The sequence below is a fragment of the Alligator sinensis genome, unplaced genomic scaffold (genome assembly GCF_000455745.1).
Source record: "Alligator sinensis unplaced genomic scaffold, ASM45574v1 scaffold297_1, whole genome shotgun sequence".
NCBI classification, from domain to species: Eukaryota; Metazoa; Chordata; order Crocodylia; family Alligatoridae; genus Alligator; species Alligator sinensis.
In genome coordinates, this window is record NW_005841848.1 from 2,670,870 (window position 1) to 2,693,764 (window position 22,895).

Sequence of the window (22,895 nt, forward strand, 5' to 3'; positions counted from 1 at the left end):
TTGCGACGTACTCTCGTGTTTTGCATCTTCCCGTCACCGAAAACCCCCTGCGACGTACTCTCGTGCCCTGCAGGTTTTTGTTTTGTTTTGTTTTGTTTTGTAACTGCAACTCAAGCAAGTTTTCCTGCCTGCACCGCGACCATCTTCGGTGTAAGTAAAATAATCTTTAATCAACCGCTAAGCGTCCGTGCCTAATTCTAGCCTACCAGCCTGCATTCCCCGACCCGGCGTGTCCGGGCTGCTGGCCACAGCCCGCCGCGCACAGGCCCCCAAGGGCCTTGGACCGCTCCCGGCCTGCACACTTGCCTGCATTATTTACCTTTAAAAAAGAACTGTACATGCAATGGGGAAACACATTACGTAAGTGAAAAAGTCTGAATTTTAACACTGCTGTTGGCTTCCACATTAAGGAAAATAGACCTTCCTTATTTGTCTGCTAGCTTTTGTTCCTTTTTCTGGTTGCCAAGGGTACAGCAATAGATTGGCTTGTTTTTACCATTGCTAGTAATATTTCCTGATTGCATTAGCTATCCAAAAATACATTAAAAGCAATGTTGTCACATAAAACTATCCCAAAATTCAACCTTCCATAAAACCATTTTAGAATCTTTGGGGAATAACCTACTTGAATTTCTTTTTTAAATTCCATTTCTTCTAAAAGAACTACCATTTCTGCAAGTCTCAAGTGGGGAAATAAAGCTAATACATGAGCAGCTGTCCGGTTATCCAAGTACAATGAACTTTTAGATTACACTTCCCCTTCACTTCTCTCTTCTGCCTTGCTTTGTTGATTTGCTTAGTGCATTTGGAGCTGGAGGAATCATAGGAGGGGCTGGAAGAGGGGAAAAGGAGTAGGGTATTCAGAGAACTTTGCTTCATTTATATCTATGGATGAAGACAAGAGAGGGAAACTTTGCAAGATTAAGGGGAATGACAATTAGAGAGTAGGTTGCTTTCGTTTTGCTGATTCTGCAGTTATAGATGGAGGTGCAGCCTGTATAAGGCAGTATTATTTAAGAAGATGCTCCTGACCTTGTGCATGCGGAATTGTATAAGGGAACCTTCAGGTGTGGTATTCTGTAAACCTGAGGAGTGAGAGCACTCCAGGAAAGGGGCAGTGGAGAAAGTAACTGGGTGGCAGTTAAGAAATACTAGTTGTTGTTTTTTTAATCAACTTATAGCTAGAAATGAACTTTGTAAACAGTGTTGCAAAAAAAAAAAAGAGGAAGAAAAGCTTTTGTTCTTGCACAATTCTGCTGGAATATTGACTCATTTTAAAGCCATCCTAAATCAATTGATTAAAAACTCATGTGAAATTTAGTGAATGTGTTTGTAAATTTTGATCTAACCTGATAAATGTGTGTGATTTTAACAGAATGTAGAAGTAACAACTATTGAAATGGACTATGGTATGAGAACATCTTCTATAGGGCACTGAATTTGCTATTGGAGGGATGTTTCTCAGGGTTTGTTGGCAACTTTTGTGACATGCCTTCAAAAGTATGTATCGTCATACAAGTAAAAATGGATAATTAAATCATTTGAAAAGGAACCCTATTAGTCATGCTCCTGTCTTTGATTAAAAGAACAAGCAGTACTAAATCTTATCTGAAAATAACCAGTACTGTTACCAAAAATCAGTAGTATTTCAGGAATTTTAATATACACGTTGTTGGTTTAATTCTTCCTTTTGTGTACTGAAATGATTGACAATAGCATTCCATGGAAATTAACTATTTACATGAAATTTCATTTTAACTTGCTTATTTCTTCCCATGCCTGCCCCCATGATAACCTTTAAAAGCTTATAAACAAAAATAAGAGAAAACCATAAATAAACAAGTAGACCTACCCCTGACTTTTGTCAATACTCATATTGCTATATGGCCTCTAGTTGCCTATCTTCCCTGTTAAGGAATCTTTTTGAGGCAGGGGTCATCTCTTACTGTGCATATATTCAGCAGTTAGCAGAATGGTTTCTCAATCTTAGGACCTACTCTAATATTACCACTAATAATAATTGCTTGGTACCTATGTAAGGACTTCTAGCAAATAATTAATTGTACGGTGCATTAATGAAGCATGTCTTAAATTGTAAGCCAGGGTATGAAGTGAAAGTACAAAAAACATTTGAATAATTTTATCCTTTAAATCTGGCATTTATACCTTCTCTGGCAGCTTCAAGCAGATAAATACAATGTTTTCTGTAGCTTTTTTTTTTTTAAGCTCTTCAAATCTGCTATAAGAGGGGATAAATATTCCAGAAGGGTCAGGCATAATTCTGTGGTGAGTGTTTCAGTAGTCTGCCTTTTACAAAGGCAAAAGCAGAAAGAACTCTTCTTAAAAATTGGTCAAGTTCACTTTGAATTGTAGTGTTTCCATAATTTCCTGTGTTGATTTCCTTAATGATGTTCCTCTCTTAGACAACATCAGCTATGTGACCTTGCTTCCACACTACAGTCTCTTCCTGAACCACAATCTTTCTGAATGATGGCCAAATGATTCATTTCATGTGTAAAATTTGATTATTGCCTGCATAGTGCTGCCTTGACTACCTACCAACCCTGTGTTTATAAGAGGAAAAGCCTTTGTTGCCTCAATGGTATCAGCTGGAACTTAAAATTAGCATAGTCTCCTGGGACTTAACTAGTCAATTTTGAAGATGTATTTCAAAGTAAATTAACATTTTAAGGTAATAATTTTTTTTAATAGCCAAAATAGCACGGTCAAGGCTGTGCCTAATGCAGAAATGAATGAAGACTAGTCTTTCTCGAATTATCCTACATACCATTACAACAGCTTGTATCATCTCCGTTTAGACTCAGCCGGTTCTGATTTGAGCTGTTCTGCCTTGTCTCCAGCATTTCCTTAAGCTGTTTTCATTCCTTATAAGACCATCTTTCTTCGCTGTGAACACACATTCAAATAATCTGGGAGAATACTCCTAGGCTTGTTCTCCCAGTAGAAAAACTTACTGAGAGTCAAATTGCTTGCTAGAAAATGTTATTTAGAGTTTTGCTTTAGGGAGCAGGTTTGTAGGTAAAATAGATATTAATTAGAACAGGGGTTTTCAACTTTTTTAAGGCAGGGTACCCCTTCTGGTGGGTACCCCTTCCAGATGCGGGGAAGGGGGTGGGGGGTGCTGACTGCTGGCTGGGGGGGTGTGAGGGGGGTTGCTGACAGACAGCTGGACATGAAGCCAGCAGCACAGAGAGCTCGCATGTGGTGACCGCCACCATCTATACATACTGTGTCACCACCAGGCACCAGGTGCTGCTTTCCTATGCCCAAGTATCCCTGCTTCTCTGCGCCTTCGGCTTCACATGCAGGCAGCTGTTAGCACCCCCTCCACACCTGGCATGTGGGGGTGGTACAGCGAACTTGCACGTGGCACCCACTCCTGCCACCATCTATACACTCAGCACCGCCACTGTGCACTGCTGGGGAGGGGGTGCTGATGGCCAGCTGCTGGCAGCTTGGAGAAGCAGGGATAATTGGGCACAGGAAAGCAGCACAGGAAAGCAGCACGTGGTGTGTGGTGGCGTCATGGAGTGATGGATGGCAGTGGTGACCCCCACCCTGCTTCTAGGTACCCCCGTTTCTCCACACCACCAGCTTCATGTATGGCTGGTTGTCAGCAAACCACCCCCCCAGCTGGATGGACGCAAAGCCGGCAGTGCAAAGAAGTGCCAAACTGCACAGTCACAGTGCCAAACTGCAGAGCCCTTGGGATTTCTGACTTTGGTGGACAGAGACCAGTAAATGCCCAAATTAAGATATGTGTGCATGTGATAGGTTTGTAAAACAAAGGACTATGGTGGCAGGACAGAGCATGGACAGTATGACAACCGCGGGGAAACCAGTCAGTGATGTCTGGAGATGAAGAGCCATTAGAAAGGAGAGAGGATACAAAAGGAGGGATTTCAGGGCACCAAAGGGTCTCCAAGAGGGAAACCTGAGGCCACTATGGACAGAGGGCATACCACCAGCCCATCTCACCCACTCTATGGACAGGGAGGGAGGGCCTCAGCTCTCAACCTCCAGGCTGCTGACATCTGACATTCAAAAGAGAACCTCAGGGTGAAGCTTGTGTACTGGCCAGATGTACCTTCCCTCTGTGACAGCTCTACGACTGGTAGATATAGAGTTGTTTGCCTTGCCTGCATTATTCTTATCTGCTATCACTATGTATAAATAAAATTTGCCTATTATCAAATGGAGAGGTCATGGTCAGTTTGAGGGTTTGGATCTGCCCAGAATGATAATAATGATAATAAATCATTTATTATCTGGGTCATAAATCCAGTGCCAACATGCATGTACAGACATTTGAGGCTCTGAGAGTAGAGAGTTTGCAGCGCTGACACTGCAAGGCAGGGGTTCCCCTGTGCAAGTATCCCAGCCTGCATTAGTCTGCCTGGTAACAGATGACAGTAGTGCAGCAGAGCACTGCTCAGAGTCAGCCTGTGTTTCCCTGCAGCACAGTGTGGGGATTGTGAAGGGGACATGTGCTGCTCTCTCCCAGGGCAGCAGCATCCAGCCAGTGACATACTGTCTCAGGAGTGGGTGGTGGGGAGGGCGAGCCGGGAGGCAAATGCTAGAGGACTGTATTCTCTTCTGATCAAAGCCACAGCATGTATAGATATTCGTTTCCCCAGGAAAAAATTTCCTTGGAGTGGTTTAGTCCTGGTTGTTCCCATGTTGTTTTTCTCCTGGAGTGGCCATTTTTACTTTGGAAGAAAAAGCCTGAAAATCTGTACACACATGGTTTCTGTGCAGTCATGGAGCAGCATGGAGAAACTGAATTATCTGTACAAGGCCCTTGTCTGCTCTGTCAAGAAAGAGAATCCAAGTTCCCTGACCTTCACTAGTCTTATGTACATGAACTCTGCCCCTGTCATTCTATTCATCAGCAAGATGGGTAATAAACCAAGCTTTTCTGTATACATTTTGGAGATGTTTTGCTGCTAAATGTTGGGGCTGCTACTATATTTTACCCCCATTTCTGCCCTGCAAGTCACAGCATAAGCCTTTAAAAGTGAAATAATGTTTTTTAAGGTTTTGCATAAACCACTGGGGCCAATGTTTTTGGTAAGCATGGCACAAGGTAAGCTTGTACCCTCCTCCAGTGCCACTCTGACCTGACCTCTTTTCTCTGTCCAACCTCTTACTCTTTCTTCTCCCATGTTACTATGTTCCCTGCTCCCTCACCAGTCTGCCCTGAGCCATACACAGGGGCTACCCATGCCACTTTTTGGTGGACGTGCGGCAGGATGACAGAAATCATGCCTTGAGTAAAACAAAAGATTTTTTTAGTCTGATGTACCATTGTACAGTGCAGTCTAAGAGGAAGAGAAGAGAAGACTAAGAGAAGCTTCTTGTGGACCATACAATATTTTCCATTTCTGTGTACGAAATGGCTTATAATGAGGGTTGTAATGCCAAAGCTAACTTCTAAAAAGATACTGCTTATTTAAAAAACAAAAAAAAACTCTTCACACTTTCTGGAAAGCACACAAAACTTTTAATATTTCTGATATTAAAACCTGGAATATTTAGTTTTCCATGCATTCTGAAATGGACGTTTAATTTTCTCAGAGTCGTCATCGCTATATTTACGCCCAGTCTTACTACCTTTTACTGATTTAGGCTGAGGTGGTGTTCACTGCTTGTTTTATTCATTTTATCTCTTTTAAACTTCTAAAATCTCCAGTATATTCCCAATATTTTTCAAGTAAAATACTCTTTGTGAATATCGTTCGTATTCAAATATGTCTATAATACTGCATAACTGAAGTATTTAATTGCAAACTCCTTTCACAATTACAAAGTTGTAAGAGTGTCAGGAAGAGGTGATTTCCTTCTAAAAGAAAAACAAAAAAAAAAATTATGTTTTGTTACATTGCTACATAAAATTGTAGGGATTTTATTACAAAGCTTTCTCCAGCTTGATATTAAATATCTTCCCTTTTTGGCAGGAATGATTGCCTCTGAATTTTTTGACTGCAGCCAATAGTTTGAAAACCTCACTCCTCCTCTTAAAATACTGTCTTTCAACAGGAAGTTTCCAAGGTTCTAAATGTTGCTCTATGGACCTCTGCTGTCTCTGGAGAGTTAAATTGTTGATTCTTTTATCATGAAAATAATTGTCTTTGCCCTCCTCACTATAGCCAAAATCCAATAAAAATCTCTTCCTCCCTCCGAAAATCATAGATTCATGTGTTATGTTTTCTTGTAAGATTCCATTTATAAATAGTTAATATGTTATTAACTGTTGTTTTATTGAAAGGACAATCAATAGTTTTGTGGTTACAGTAGGTGGCCCAATGGCTGCTTACCACTAAGCAGTGGATTATCTTTCCAGTGTGCCTATAATTATCACTAGCACATACAACCTGTGTTTGGAATATAGTTACTGATCAGTAGGAATTTTGTATAAAAGACCAATTGAGATAAAAACATGACTGTCATTAAACTCGAGCACCATCAATTGCTTTATTCACAGCGAGTCTTGGCAGTGCACTTGTCCCTTGTCTGACTACCCCTTTCTATCCAGATATTATATGCATGATTGCCATCCAAAACTTTCCATCGTTTCATCCATGGCTTTCAGCTTAATTCTGCTGCCCATCAACCTTTTCTCCTCAGCCTAATTTGTAGCACATCCCTCTTTGATCCCTTCCAAATCAGCTCCTTCAGATACCTTTTCCCTCAATACAAGCAACTCAGACTATCCTGTCTGATATTATTTACCCTGCATTCAGTCTTCTCTGTTGTCTTTGTTAAGCAGGAAGCCCAATCTTCTGCCTGTTCTCTATAGCACCTGTACTTGTTCTAGGCTTCTCAGCAATACGATTTTTTGCAGCCTGTGAACTGTACTCTGGAGGCATTTTCTTTTGGGTCAGCAGGGCCATCTGAAGAAGCAAATACGTCCACTGTCTGCATTCTGTAGTACAAATTCTGATTTAACTTTCCAGACATTTAAATTTAGCACCTTTTGTAACTTAGAAATGCCCATGGCCATACAACATGTACTCAGAATTCATGCAGTTGTTAAGGCTGTATTATTAGGCACATTGCTGTTTTCCAGGCATTCATTAATATTAGCTTGAATACCTGTATTTTCAAAGATTTCCACAGAGATTTAACTGTTCAGCTGGATGACCAGTTGAGGACATTCAGTTCTATGGCATTTAGTATTTAGGTTTTAATTCTAATTTTGGAAAGAAAGGAAGAGAAGGCGAACAGCAATGCACTCTTGCCTTCTAGCCAACCAGTGTCAGATAGGGCCTTACAGGTCAGTTTGTAGCTGGTGATATAGAATATAAACTTCTGCACATAATCTGCTCATTTTATGAAACAGAAATGGTAACAAAAGACAAACTCCATTTGACAGCAACATCAGGCCTCATGCCTCTGCCCTGATTCAAAGGGACTGTAGCTGTGGCTGTCTCTTCTAAGCAGAGCTTGGCTCTGCTGATACAGAAGCTGAAGGTTTTTTGGTTTTGTTTTTTAATTTCAGAACAAGAGGCATCAACCTTGTGCCCCTTCATGGGGTTAACCGTGGCATGTTTATCGTGTGGCAAAATTAAAGAGCTTTATTTTCAGTTTCAACATTACAAAAAATGTGATTTTTCTGTCAGAGAAAATCTGAAATGATCACAGTTTTATACAAAGAAAGGGAAATTGACAGGAGCCTTTCAGGAGGAAAAGCATTGAGCCAAGCTTCTGTTTCAGATCTATGAAATGCAGATTTTTTTAAAATTTCTGTCCTGAAAAATCTTTATTACATTTATTAGCTATATGTTCCATATCAGGGTGAATGTCCCCCTCCCCCAAAAAATCTCCCTTCTCTATGAGATGGAAATTTCATTTTCTGGCCAGTTCTAGTGTTTGTCTTCAAATTTTTATTGTCTTTTTAGTGTCTTATTGTGATGGGCTAGGGGCTTATGGAAGCAGGTGTGTCTGTTCTGCTGCTTAGAACTTCAGGCTGCACTTGCTCTCCCCAGCAGGAGATAAAAAGTCCCTTGCTCAGCAGCTGAATTAGGATCCAGCTTGAATCGAGGATATTTTCTTCACTGTTTGCATTTGGATTGGATGATGCTAGGGAAAACAGATTTTTTTACTCTAAGGTGACTCATACATCTTGCTTTGTCTGAGACTTTGAAACCAAGATAGCGTTTCCTAAGGAAGTCTAGATCAGGAAGTCTATTGTCTAAATTGTTGCCCTTTTGCGCTTGGCTCTGAAGTCTGCTAAAGTTCTCTCAGCCGGTAGCAAGATGTTGTTATGAAAGGTACATCCTCCTCTTTTGTTCTTTCTTCCATGCAATTAGACTCCTATTGTGAAAAAAACTGTAGCACAATTAGTTTGGAAATGTGTTAGAAACTTGAAACTCAGATCACCTTTTTGAAGCCTTTTGAGCATTCTAGAACTGTTTTTTTGTTTTACGTTTAACTCCTGAACAACTCACAGCATATGTGGTTTCAACTGCATTTCCAACTCATTAGGACCTGAAAATGTGCAAGTTGGTGGCTTGTGTTCCTACTCAGGACACATGGAAATTATGTAGTATTTCCTCCCTGTGAAATGTAACTGTTAAAAGTAGCACAGATGCATCCAGAATGGTAGTTGATCTTTAAAGGAGGTATATCCACAGATCCCATTTCTATGCCAAAAATATTTTTTGTAAGTCTCATTTTTATAACAAAAATGCTTATTAACATTTTCTTTAAAGTAAAACTCATGAAAATTAGAAATAGCATTGACTTGAACTGATGCAAGAGAAACCATATGTGAAGAAAATATTCCACGTCTTTCAGTCATTAGTCATCTCCTGTACTAATTTTTTTGATCAAAGTGTACAAAATGTCATTTTAAGTAGACATAATAAAGTTTCTCTAAAATTAAAAAATAATCAGGAGTACTCACAATTACTCTTGATTTAATGCCTTGTCCTTGTCTTTTTATGGCATAGTTCTCAAAGGCAAATTAGGAAATAGGTTATTCAGCAGGGTTTTCTTTTGTTCCTTTTGTTCATTTTGCATTATACTTTGTTGGAAACGTTTCATTAACAATCTCTACGTATTAACAAATTAATGCAAAAAACATTTGTACTCTCTAGTAGTGTTGGTATTTCTGCTGCTTGAAAGTTACTTGAGGTAGAACAAAGGCAAGGAAAAATTACAGAGCATGACAGTATCCTGAAAAGTTTAAGTTGATTGGATTTGTCCTCTAAAATAATTATGCAGAATCTTAGATAGAGTTGATAATGAACTTAGATGATGTTGATGTACTATCATTATTTTCAAATATGTATTTGTACTTTTTAATACTGTATAATAAAAACACCCTAGATGTCCTTGGAAACTTCTTAAAGTGTGTGTGTGTCTAGTCAATCTTGCACAATATTTATGTAGGTCAGTTATATATTTGAGGACCCACATAAATATTGTGCATTATTAACTGTCACAGCTTAATGAACGTCTAATATAATACTTGGGAGATGATATAGATATAGATATATAACTATCTACTACCAGTTGGATTTTATTTGATGTAAAATGAAAATGAAATGAGGATATACTCAATTAGTGTCAAACCTAGGAGAGAGCGTAACTGACTTAAAGGAAATTTTGTCTTGGCCCTTCATTGTTAGCACAGTTTGACTAGGAATTCAGTCCAGTTGCTCTCAAATAGTTCTAATAACTTCCTTCCTTGAGAGAGCCAAAGCAAGATTGATATTTTACTATGAAACATATATTTGAAATAAATTTAGTATCATAAAGTATCATTTTCCTTTCCCAACTTTCCTCACTCCCTGCCCTTCCCCTCCACTCTCTTCCCCTTCCCCACTCAAAATTAAGCTACATTGATATGTTTTCCTTTGACCCTTTATACATCTTGTGGTTTATGCTTTCTTTTATAGGTGAAATGAGGAATGATTTATACATCACTGTAGAAAGAGGAGAGTTTGAAAAGGGAGGGAAAAGTGTGGCCAGAAATGTGGAAGTAACAATGCACGTTGTGGACAGTTGTGGTCAAATTTTAAAGGTACTTCATTCATTTTATTTTCCCTTAGACAGATGCTGATACCCTTATTCACATTTTCTTGAAGACATGTACTTCCATTCGATTCAGTGGAACTGTTTGAGGAATAAGGAATTACTTTGTTTGAACCATATTGTCTTGAATTACTTGTAAACATTCAGATCATGTGCACTTGGCTTTAAGTCTTTGTAAAGTACAAATTTTCTTTATTTTTTACAACTGACTATATAACCTAAACAAGCAAAGAAACCAAAGGTAGCATATTGATTAAAATGGTGGAAGGTTTTGAAAGAAGGTACATTTTTTCAGAACTTCTTCTACTTCATGATACTTTTTGTTTCTCACTAATATAAGCATTTCCCCTGTATACATTGTTTTAGTTAGGCACACATTCTAGTTCCTTTACTCATTCAATTTAATTATTGATTAAGGAATTCCAAAATATCATGGGCTGCAGGGCTCTCAGCAGGGGCAGCAGGGAGAATGCTGCCACCACTGTGAGTCCTGCAGCTGCCAAGGCGTGAAGTGAGGGCGATGTTCCAGTGATGCCCCTACTGCAAGCCCTGCAGTCCATGTCAGATGCGGGACTTGCAGCAGGGGTTGTGCAGGGAATGTGCGAGCCCTATCGAGCCCTGTCAGCTGTAGGCCTCACACCCACAGGAGCGGGTGCATGGGGAGCCCAGGATCATGATCTTTGACTTCCCCCTGCAACCACAATAAGGTCTCATGGGATCTAATGCATGATCCCAGGATGGTGCCTCCTGCTGGTAAACTGCTCCCTCCACTGCCCGTTCAGTAGAATATTTGTCTTATTATATTGTCATTTGCACTGTCTAAATTAAAACAGAATTTAGCAAACTGTAAACAATACTACAGTTTGTGTTTTGAGCTCTGGTGAGAAAATATTTAACCATTAACTCTGCATTTTCTCAAATGTAATTTTCTGACAAATTTGGTTTATTAATCCTGTGCCTGCTGTCCTATTTACTGGCCACGTCATATGGTCATTGGCCTTTTGAGCAAGTAATTTAACTTGTATTTGGACTGTGAAGTGTTAATCAATCAGAAATTTCTCTTTTCTATGAATAAGATGCTTGCTATCTGAATTATTTTATTTTAATCAGCTAAACACCGCATATCAAAACCAGTCATATGCACAAGAATTTTTTGCCTTCCCAATTTTTGAACATGCAATTCAGAAACATCTTTTTACTGGTAAACAGCTAAGGAACCAAATGCCACTTGCTGTCTGATATTGCCCTTATTACTCCCAATATGATGGGGTTTAAGATGTGGGACAGAACATGGCTGCGCTTCAAGCTGCAGCTTTTATCATGTACTTTCATTATCAGTCAAGCATCTAAACTGTTGTTAATCTTGACTTGTCCCTTCCTATTTAAATCACGTCTTATCAGGTTTTCATGTGTTGAGTTAATTTATTTTATATCTAAACCAACTAAAATCCCCCAACTGACCTGTTACTTGGGACGTGAATGGGAAGCATAGAGGATTCTCAGTTTCTGTATGATCAGTTTGGCTCTCATTTACATTGTTAGTTCATGTCCATGCACTTACTCCCTCTGCAGTGAAATTTATGATCAGATGTGACCCTGTTAATATACCAAACCACATTAGACTCTTGCCAGTGGCCATATTGGTACCAAATCAAAAGGTTAAACAGTTTCCTATAGCAAGAGTGGCCAACCTGTGGCATGGGTCCTAAAAGCAACTTGGACAGCCTCTGTGTGTGGGATGCACACAGACCAGGGAGGGAACAGCATCACAGTGGCAGATAAGTCAGAGCAGAAAGCAGGCAGCACAGGGAAGAAACAGAAGGCAGAGCAGTAGATTGGGAAGGGAAAGGGGATTGGAAATGCACTCGGGGAGGGTGTAGGGATAATTTGTGACATGCTTACCGAAAAGGTTGACCCCCTCTACCCTATAATAACATTGTCTGAAGTTTAGACAATGGCAGAACCTGTCACTGTGATGTCAAGGTACCTGCAAGCTGCTCAAAAGGAGGTAAAAATCACACCCACATACAAATGCCAGAAACACCACCACATCCTGTTTTAATTAATGATAGATAATCTGAAATGTCAAAGTAAAGAAAAGGCTGAAATAAATGGTCTGGCTTAGTTATTTAAAAAAAAGAAAAAGTATTAAAATGAGGTTAGGGCTCCGGCCGGGGAGCGAGAGAAGGCTCCGTGGGGCTAGAGAAGAAGATTTCTCATATGGCTTCTGGTCTCCAGAGATGGCCAATGACAGCTGAGTCAGGACCCACTGGCTCTCCACCCTGCTTTCCCACTCTCTCCTATTGGGGCTGGGAAAGGGGCAGTGTGGGGGTCTGAGGCAAAAAAATATGCAACACCCTAGAACGCCTGGTTTGGGGAGGATACCTTTTATTAGACCAACTATGAAATCACAAAAAAAAAAAAAAAATCTTTTTCTGTAAGCTTTTGGGCTCACATGCCCTTCATCAGGTTCAGGGAAAATTTAAAGATGGAAAAAGTTCCTGTAGGTAGGAAATAAACTTCATTTTTGCACAGAAAATGGTGCAAAATGGTCCTTGCTTTTAGAGGATCAGTTTAAGTACTTCATTCATTCTGTAAATACTTTTTCAAGTGGGAATGTGTATGCTTGCAGTTTAGAATGCTTCCAAGGCATCTGGAGCACTTCAAATGCTACCTCTGCCCACGGCTTTGTTCTTTTGTTATGAAGTAAACTGTCCATTCTCCTAATCTTTCTACTAATCTTGTCTCTGATCCCATTCCTGGTTGACTTCATTTATTTTGATTTTAAAGAAAGCACCATTGTACACAGGCTTTTAGATGAGATCACACCAAGGCCCATATATAGTGACTTAATATAGGAGTTGTCAACTGGGAGTATACATACCCCTGGAGGTACTTGGGAAGGCCCCAGGGGGTACGCAGCACTGGCAAAGCGAAGCAGGGGTACTTGGGAAGTGCCACCACTGCCGCTTTGCTTTGGGCCACCGGGGGACCGCCCCATCTTGCTTGGCAACTGGGTGCTGAGGAACCCCTACTCCCCATTCCACGTCCAGAAGTGGGTACCCACCAGGAGGAGTACCCACCAGAAGGGGTACTCTCCTTAAAAAGTTTGAAAACCCCAGGCTTAATGCATACCTGTCTCTACTGCAGATACCTCATCTAATACCTTCTAAGATCACATTTGCCTTTATGAAGCCACTTTGCACTCAGTGAGCCATAAATGCATCTACACATGTGCTTTACTACGGATTAAACTAATTAGCTCCACAGTAAAGCATCACTGTCTACACATGCTGATATTAGGGCGCAGTAAACTAATTAAATCTGCTGTAAAATAGTACTGTCGGGTACAGTACTATCTTACGGTGGAGTAATTAGTTGCACTGAAACTCCTGGTTACTGCCTAACCACACAGCTTCGCAGGTTCAGCTTTCTTGTGCCCCAGCCAGCCCCAACACTGCCACCTGGAGCCTGGGGCTGACCACCCCCCAGGTGCCCTCTGCCAGTCTGGGCCTGCTCTGCCCTGGCTCAAATTGCTGCTGTCCTGGGTGCACATGTAGACACTGTGCTCAGGAGCAGTTTACTTTGGCTCAAACAGCTCCGGAGTTTATTGCTTCACCTTAATTTCACATAGATGTACCCACTGTCAGTTTATTACTTAAGTCCAGAATATTGCATAGTTCTTCTTTGATGTTCTAATAATCTTCTGTATTGTTGATGCCTCCTAACTTCTGTTTCTTCAGCAAATTTCATTAACATACACTATAACGTTTTGTACCAAAGTCTCTAATGAAAATGTTAATATAAATATTTAACAACATTGATTCCAATATTGATGCTTAAGAAACTCTCATTGTAAATTAATGTCTTTAAACCATTAATCCATTTGTTTTCTTCATTAGGATTTTATCTCCTTTGGTTCTGGGGAGCTGCCAGCTAGTGAATACCACTCCTTTGTCCTTTATCATAACAACAGTCCCAGATGGGCTGAGCTACTGAAACTTCCTATTCCTGTGGATAAATTCAGAGGAGCACACATCCGCTTTGAATTCCGACATTGTTCCAGTAAGCATTGTACATGATTTATTGTTGTATTCTGTGTTAGTTCCATTAAGCACGTGAAACTTTATAATATCTGAGGAATAGAGAGAACTGATTAAAGTTCTCTTTATAAAGTTTCATAATTGAGCTTTTCAGTGAAACTAGCTAGTAAAATCCAAAATGAGGGGAAATGTGTTACTTTATATATTGCTCAATCTCCTAGTATTCTGTAAGTGTGTGTAGACATATACAGAGAGAGAGAGAGAGTTTGTTTTTTATGAATTTTCTCCTTAATAATAATCAAATCGTCCTAGCATCCTATATTCTTGGTCAAAATAAAATAACTGCAACACTTTGAGAGAGATAAGAACTCTGTTCTGGTGATGGGGAGTTACAAGATGAACACGGGCCAACAATGCAAGGTCACAGTCAGCAGGGCTAACCGGACCTTATAGTGTATCCACAGATGCATCTCAAGTAGGGCCAAGGAGGTGATCCTCCCCCTCTACGTGACACTGGTCAGGCCACAGCTGGAGTACTGTGTCCAGTTCTGGGCACCCCACTTCAAGAGGGATGTGGACAGCATTGAGAGGGTCCAGAGGAGGGCCACCCGCATGATCCGAGGACAGCAGGGCAGACCCTACAATGAGAGGCTATGGGACCTGAACCTGTTCAGCCTTCACAAGAGGAAGGCTGAGGGGGGACCTTGACCGTCTATAAACTCACTAGGGGGGACCAGAAGGGTTTGCGGGACACCTTGTTTCCCCTAGCGCCCCCCGGGATAACAAGGAATAACGGCCACAAGTTGTTGGAGAGTAGGTTTAGATTAGACATCTGTGAGAACTACTTCACAGTTAGGGCGGCTAGGATCTGGAACCAACTTCCAAGGGAAGTGGTGCTGGCTCCTACCCTGGGGGTCTTTAAGAAGCGGCTCGATGCCTACCTGGCTGGGGTCATTTGAGCCCAGTTTTTCTTCCTGCCCAGGCAGGGGGTCGGACTTGAAGATCTACAAGGTCCCTTCCGACCCTACTTCTATGACAAGGGTGATCATTCCATTTTTTTTCCCCTGCAAAAATCTGTTCTGATGTCTGAAAAACTGATGACGTGAAGAACCTGGGCCAAGGTGAATGCCCCAAACAAGGGAAAATAAAGATAGTTATTTAACAAAAAAAAGCAGGGGGATGGCATAGGCCAGGCTCTCTCTGTAGAAGAAATGTCTTAAAACTGCAGCCAAAATATGCTCACTGTAAAAAGCTTTGACCTGTGTCATACCTACATCTTACTCTGATACCATCTCTCTAGACCACACTTTCACTTTGGGTAAGCCCAAATCTTATCCTTTGGTTGCATGTCTCCAGTATATCTAAAACCTTGAGTACAAGCACATTCTAATAATATCTACTATCATCGGAGATAGCATGCACTGTATAAATTTCAACAGTAGCAAATATAATCAAAAGCATGTGCAGTGGCAAAATAATCCTGACGTTTCACAAGGAGGCAGACTAAGCTGTATGTACAAGCAGCAGTTCTCATGCTGTCAATAAAAGCAAATTGCTTAAAGGAAGCCTTGCACATGAAAACTAACTGGCTAAGCTGACAGAGTACTCCAGGGAAAGCAGAGCCTGCTTCGACAAGCATTTGTGGGATTACAGAGCAGCTAGGAAATCAAAGATAGATATATTTGCATCAAGGAATTACATCAAGATAGTTTAGAGTTTTCCCATTAGGTCAAGAGTAAAATAAGTGTTGGTGGCCCAAGGTGTGTATCTAAATGCTCAAGAGGCATTTAAACCTTGCAAAACATCAAACTCTGTGAAAGTAATATATTTGTAGCATAAAAATCTTTTCTTTTTCTGAAGCAACCATTTGAACAAGCATTTTCTTGTTGTTCTAAAGTGCAATTTCAGCTTTTGCAACTGCTGTGTTGTTCTTCTCATTTTCCTTTGAGAGAGAGAGAGCGCGCTTTTGTGAACCAAAGTTCACTTCATCAGACATTGTGAAAAGACAACGTATCAGGGTAAAGTGGAGTGAGTAATTAGAATACCATAGGTGGAAAAATAGGAGGGTGCGGGAGGAAGGAGGTAAGAGGAGTGCTGTGAGAGACATATAAATAGAGAACCCATAGGAACAAAGAGGTCACAAAAATTAATTCCAGTGATGAGATAAGAATCTGTACTCTCTGTTTAAATCATACTTAATATAGTCCAGTTTTATGATGTCCTGTTCTGTAATTTTCTGTTCAAACTGGGTTTTAATATTTTCTCTGTATTGCTTACAGAGATCACCAAATCTATTCAATGTAGACAGTAGATGGGCATTGTAACACATGTTTTTGACGTAAGAAATCTAGCCTACCAGTCAATGTTTTGCCTTTGAAACAGAATCTGGCATCTTGTGGGGTTTTGTTGTTGTTTTTGATTGGTAGAGGCCAGACAAAGGTAGAGTCTGAAAGATAAATGTATTTGTGTTTGTTGTTAATAATAATCATAGGGATTTATATTGGAGAATTGGAGTCTTAAATTGTAAACTGCTTGAAGAAGGGATTTGTTTTGCTTTAAACTTTCCTGCAAAATGCTATTCATGCCTTTGGCACCTGGATTGGCATAGCCTAGAACAATAACATTGTTAATTTATTACAATTTCTAAGTCACAGCAATGACAAAGTATAGATGTAAATTAGTGGAAGTAAAATATAATGCATGCATGCAGTTTTCACCTATGAGCTACTAATTTTCAATACGGGTATAAGCTTTCCCAGAAATTTGCAATGTCAGGTCCAAGGTTTAGCTTTGGGCCCATGTGTAATAAATGCATTATATCAAGGGACTTGCAAGTTTATTTCCTATCCTCCAAAAATGAAAGAATCCCACTATTACCTCTCTTGGAGCTTGGTATCAGTTCACAGAAAAAATAACATGACATTTCATAACCTAGGAAGAGATTTTATGTAATAAAGAGATGTAATGTGTCTTAGTATGGAAAAAAGCCAAATTATGCATATACATGTTGGATTAGTTTGGATTGCTTTATCTAAAACCTACATTATAAACCCAAATCCTGAATGTGGTGATGTTTTTATTTACATGTGTGTTTCAGCAAAAGAAAAAGGTGAAAAGAAGTTGTTTGGCTTTTCTTTCGTGGCTCTGATGCAGGAAAATGGGAGGACATTGCCAGATGGCACTCATGAACTCATTGTGCACAAGGTAATTTTAATCAGAAATCATTAACTGTGATGATTAGTTTGAAATGTACTCCAAAAAATGCCCAGAAGCATTAGACTGAGGAAGGCTGCAATGATTGCCAAATGAATGATAGCTTTGTCAGTGTTTAAAATATCCTCCTTTGGTACTCCACTGAGTATATGTTCCCAGTTTGTAACTGTGGTTGTATCTAGTTATATATTTCAGCGCAGTGTGTTTTACTGGAAAGTAATAGTATCTTATAATGTGTATTTAAATTGTACGCAGAATTCTAGATGCATAAAGAATTCTATAATGCTAAAAACTGTTATGGCATATAAATGCAAGCATAAAAATAACATTCTTTCATGTTCTTAAGAACTATTGAGAATATTTTACCGTGTGACCTCTCTTCTGGCTACCTCCTCTGCAAACCAATCTGCCATAATACCTGTTTTAAAATTTCTGATTCGAGTCTTCAATAAATGGAATATATTTCTGTTGAGATGGAAGTTGATATATCATTCATGAGTTAAATATCTATAGGTCCATTCAAAATTCAGCAGAATAGATAATGTTTTACATCAAATGTACAAGTACTACTAGAGACCCAAAGAAATTTTTCAAACCTAATGAGAACTGTCCCTGAAGACAGGATAAAAGAAAATGTTTCAGTTCTGTTGATGCATGTCTACAAGCTTCAAATTATTTCAAATCTGCCCATTTGAAAACCATAGCTATTTTTAATTATACAGCAGGCTAAGTCTTCTTTTCAATAGCTGAGTTTGCTTAGGAACCACTCTCTATAACCACATTGGCTTATAAAGCCATGGGTAAATACTTTGACATAAAGAATTAATAAACCTTGTAAATATTCTTTTTGATAGTTTCTTTTACCAATAATATACTAGATGTTCTAAATACATTTTTGAAATAGGGTTATATAAAACCTTGGGTAGGTATTTTTTGGTGTTTTTTGTGCATTCTTAATACAGATGGTACCTTTGGACATTTATGTTGTTTTATGTTTAAGCATCTTACTTCATAATTTATTCAGTATTTTGCACAAGCATATTTTGCACATGCTTTTTAAATTGTGTGTCTTCAAAAGTGCTTTGTTAAAGGTATTAGCATTTCTTAATGTAAAATGATGCTGTCAGAAGTAAATACAATGCACCATTTTATGCCTCACTTTTTTTCCAAGGAATGCACTGTCTCTAGCAGAATCGGCTCGTTGCAATGCATTCTGGGTAAGATCCTCATTTGATGAAAATGATCAGTTGAAGTCAGTGGAGCTAGGACAGTTTACACAAGTTGAGGATATGGCCCTTTGTATTCTGTGCCATGATTTTAAATCTGTTATTTTCACAGTGTGAAGAAAACACAAGCCTTCAGGATTCTAGTCGCTACCTCAAACTCCCCTTTTCAAAGGGAATTCTCCTAGGGAACAACAGCCAAGCAGTAAAAACTACTAAAGAGTCTTTCTGGATTACATCTTTTCTCTGCTCCACTAAGCTCACACAAAATGGTAGGATAATACATGTGTGGGTTTTTTAGTACAGTGAATTCAAATGAACGTGATGGGTGGTCTTTTCAATGCCAGACAGGTATTTGTACACTTGCATTTTGACATAAAAAATAACTGATACTGTTTTCAGTTTTAAAAACACTGTTTGTTCTTTAGTTTTGTTGACCAGATGGAAACTGATGGTACATGATGAACCATTGATTTTTATGTAGTTCAAGGATGCTTTTAAGATTAACACAATATTGGAATCAAATGCAGTACCCTTGGAATCAGCCATCAAAACCCAGCTGCTTTGAAAAGCCTCTTAATCTGTTTGTTTTACAGCTTTTTATGAAGTGCTTCTTGTAGGCTTCTGGATAAAGTAGCTCTACTTTAATTATGTAGATGTCTTGTATCTTGCAGCTACGTAGCTTTCTCATGTAGCATTACTTTTTTGCTTTTTTTTCTCTATAGTAATCATTTAGCAATTTATGATAGGTTAAAACAACCTGGTATACTTGATAGTGTTGCGACCATTACATGTAAACAGATTTGTGTTTGAGGGGTTTTTAATACTGTACTGAGATATTTGGCTAGAATCCTTATGCCACTCTAATCACAGGATTTATTACAGCAGGGAAAAAACTCACAAACAACCAAATCTTTTTTTTCCTCATAAATACTCCCATGTATACATGTTACTGATCATGCTTGTGATATCTCCTGTTTTATAGTCAGTTGGTTTATCAACAAAAGAGAAAATAGCAGTGTAGTTTAATTGGTTGAACTGATATTATTAGCCTGTGTTGAATTCTTCACGTCATCACAGTGTGTACAGTGGTCTCTCTACATCTGTGTGCCTCTGGGGAGAGCCCTGCACACTGCTACACCCACACCCCCTCCCACACACCCCCCCCATGCAGAACCCCCCACAAACCCCATACCCACCCACCCTTACCCCTCCCCCTCCACACCCTCCCCCCACAATATACATAAGTAAGACATCATTTTGAGCTATTATGCAATCACCTCTATATACACAATAAAACATAGAAATCAGGACGAAAATATATTTTTTTAAATAAATTAAAATACATTATTGTCAATGTTTGATTTTTAGTATATAATTTGGTTTTTTTCGGTTCCAAGATGGCAAAACCCCTTTCCAAAAGGAGTACTTTTAGGGGCAAGGGGAGGGACTTCCCATGTCAAAGGTCAGGGGTAAGGGGGCGGGACTTCCAGTCCCAAGATGGTAACCAAGGGGCAGGGCGCCTGTCAAGGAGCAGGACTACCCTTGCGGCCCTGGACAGCTTGCCAGAACTCATTAAGTGGCCCTGTAGCCCAAATAATTGCTTGCCCCTGATATGGACAATGCCACCTAGATGGTGACAGTGTTAATTATTTGAAAATGGCAGCTATAAAGATTTTTAATTATAACCATCTTTGGTTTTAATGAGAATATTCTTCTTTTTTAATTTTCATTATGTTATGTTCAGTGTCTTTTCCCAAGTAAGACTGCATACAAACAATTAAGGAAAGCATTTGTAGTCTGCTTTTCTGTGTACTTTCATTCTGTATTCTCAATATTGTCACTTTGCAGCTAACAATTCAAAAGATTGTTATCCAGATGCTATTAAAAAGAGATAATGGACTAATTGTGCACCAGTTACAGATCCTGGATCATGGTAGCACATTAATCTATGAAGGGCAGTAGAAGAGTGATTTAGAAATTGGGTCTAGAAATTGAGAAGCAAGGATTTCTTAGGGTGATATCTTTTATTGGACCAATTGTGTAGTTGGAATAAAGTAGACAAGCTTTTTAATGCAAGAGAGCTGATGAAGAATGTCTTGCCTTTGAAAGCTTGTGCAACTTTATTCCAACTATATACCATATTTACTTGAATATATGGTAATCCTGAATTAAGATCCCCCCCCCCCCCCCCCATTATTAGATTGGGAAATTTGGAAAATTTATAAATTTGTTATAATTTTCAGGTATAGAATCTAATTATTGAAGGTTTGCCTTGAATTTGTTCCTTCCCACTGCTATAGCCAGGAATATTAAATCTACCAGGGTCAGGTGGACCTCTTGCCTTCTACCCCCACAATTTCTTTCCCCTGCAGCCCTTTTCCTCCCCTTATTGTTAGGCCCTGCTCTCCCTGAGCGTATGGAAGTGAGGGGCATATTTGAAAACACTGATTCTGAAATAAACATGCCTATAGTAATTTGTATGTAGGCAAATTACTGTGATAACTCATAGACTTAATTCATCCAGAATTTATGCATTTTACCTGCTTTGAAACTCCTGCAAGTTTCAGTACAGGTACTCCATAACACACTTTTAAGCACTTTATATATAGTATAAACTATGCATTATATCAGCCCAAAGTTAAATGGGAAAGAAAGGAACAGTTTAGCAGTGGGTGTAAAGAGGAAGTTAAAATGTATTCAGTTAGTGGCTAACCATAACTTTAAAAAGAATTGGCGCTATGGAGGACTGAGCACAAAGGGCACTACCATGTATCTCATTCAGATGGGCTGCACTAACTTGTGGTGGGTTCTCATCAGTATGTTTGCATAATATGAGCGTGTGTTTTAGAGTCATGCTCAGTGTTGGCTGCATTTAACCAAGTTCATAGTTGGTTTCCATTACTGAGCACATGCTGCGTTGAATGACAGTTCATTCAATGAGGTTTCCTTGTATGCAAAGGTAAGATGAGGAGCTTCTTTCCCCATGCTGACTGGGGGGAAACTTCTTATTTAAGTAAATATGGTAGTTGGTCCAATAAAAGATATCACTCTAAGACATTCTTACCACTATAAAGGATAGTATTCTGTTCTTTTCTGGATTCTTAGATAATCTGATTTGTTTGGCTTCATCACAAGTCAGCAACCTACCACCCATGGAACCATTGATCCATCCCCTGGAATATGGGGGCTTTGGTGTTCAGCAGTGGAGGGCTTTGCCTGCACTTCAGCTTGTTGCTTTGGCCATGCCACACTGCTGCTGGACACCAGAGAGAAGTGGCAGAGGTGGTGGCATCCAGTTCCTAGAGTTGGCCTGCTTGGACCTGAGCTTGGTTATTCCAGCCCACTGTCAGGAAATCATGCTGACCCCTGCTCTATGGGGTAGTCATCTAAGCACCAAAAATATCACTTAGCTATTGAAAGGTTGTTACTAATACCAGCGTTTTACTACAAATTAGATAAGGAGAAGAATAAATTAAAAAAAAAAACCATGAACCATTGATCCTCTCTCAGCTCTAAGAGTTCAGAGTTATTCTAGCAACACTCCAGGGGCAGAGGATATTTCTGTATATTGCTCAGTAGCCAGGATTATCTTTCCTTTTCAACTTTCTCTTTCCAAAGATATTATTTGGGGAGGTTCACCTTGGCAAGTTTCTGGCTCTCCATTCTTATAAACAATTAAACGATTAGGAAATGAATGCAAAGCAAAGCATGCAATTACTTGGTCTTTTGATCATTACCTTGGCTATCCCTCCTGGGATTCAGCATATTTATTTAAAAAAGAATGAAACATTTAAAGTATAATGTATTTACTTTTATACAGTAAGCATTCATAGGAGCAGCTTTGTATGGATAAATACAAATTTTACTATGTTTATCTACAGTACAGCCTCATTATAATGAACCCGCATGGGACCAAGAGAAAAGTTAATTAAAAGAAAATGTTTGCTATAATATGATGAGTCAATTTGCTGCACCAAAAAATGAAAGAAATTTGTATCTGCTGTTGGGCTGGTTAAAAGCAGTTCTTATGACTGGGGTTTATTATGATGAGGTTGAACTGTATTTCAATTTTTTATGAGAGAGAAGAATATAACTAGAATTGGAGGGTGTGACCAAGAACTCAGTTGGAGGTCAGGATGTTATCACAGTCACACAGGAAAAAAAGACAAAATACAAGGAGTGTGGTTCAGTTAGGCCAAAGCACTGGAAACACTGTTCTGGAAACACTACCCAGCAATAAATCACAGTGCCGGTCTTCCTTCTTTCCTTGACCATTCCTACCTATTCTGAGAGGACTGCCTTTAGCCCCCACCATTCACCTTGCCATGAGCATTAAGGGGAATAGGGAAAG

At 39.4% G+C, this 22,895-nt stretch overlaps 1 protein-coding gene across 1 annotated transcript in view; it reads left to right on the forward strand.

Annotated features, from left to right (window-relative positions):
- Positions 1–22,895, forward strand: part of DOCK4 (dedicator of cytokinesis 4) — a gene marked incomplete at its 5' end in the record, with an annotated part of 280,590 nt that overhangs the window by 132,168 nt on the left and 125,527 nt on the right. Inside the window, 4 exons of the mRNA XM_025208759.1 lie at positions 9,927–10,051; positions 13,965–14,127; positions 17,203–17,309; positions 18,657–18,813. Of these exons, the coding sequence (XP_025064544.1) occupies positions 9,927–10,051; positions 13,965–14,127; positions 17,203–17,309; positions 18,657–18,813 (552 nt within the window). The remainder of the gene's footprint in view (positions 1–9,926; positions 10,052–13,964; positions 14,128–17,202; positions 17,310–18,656; positions 18,814–22,895) is intronic.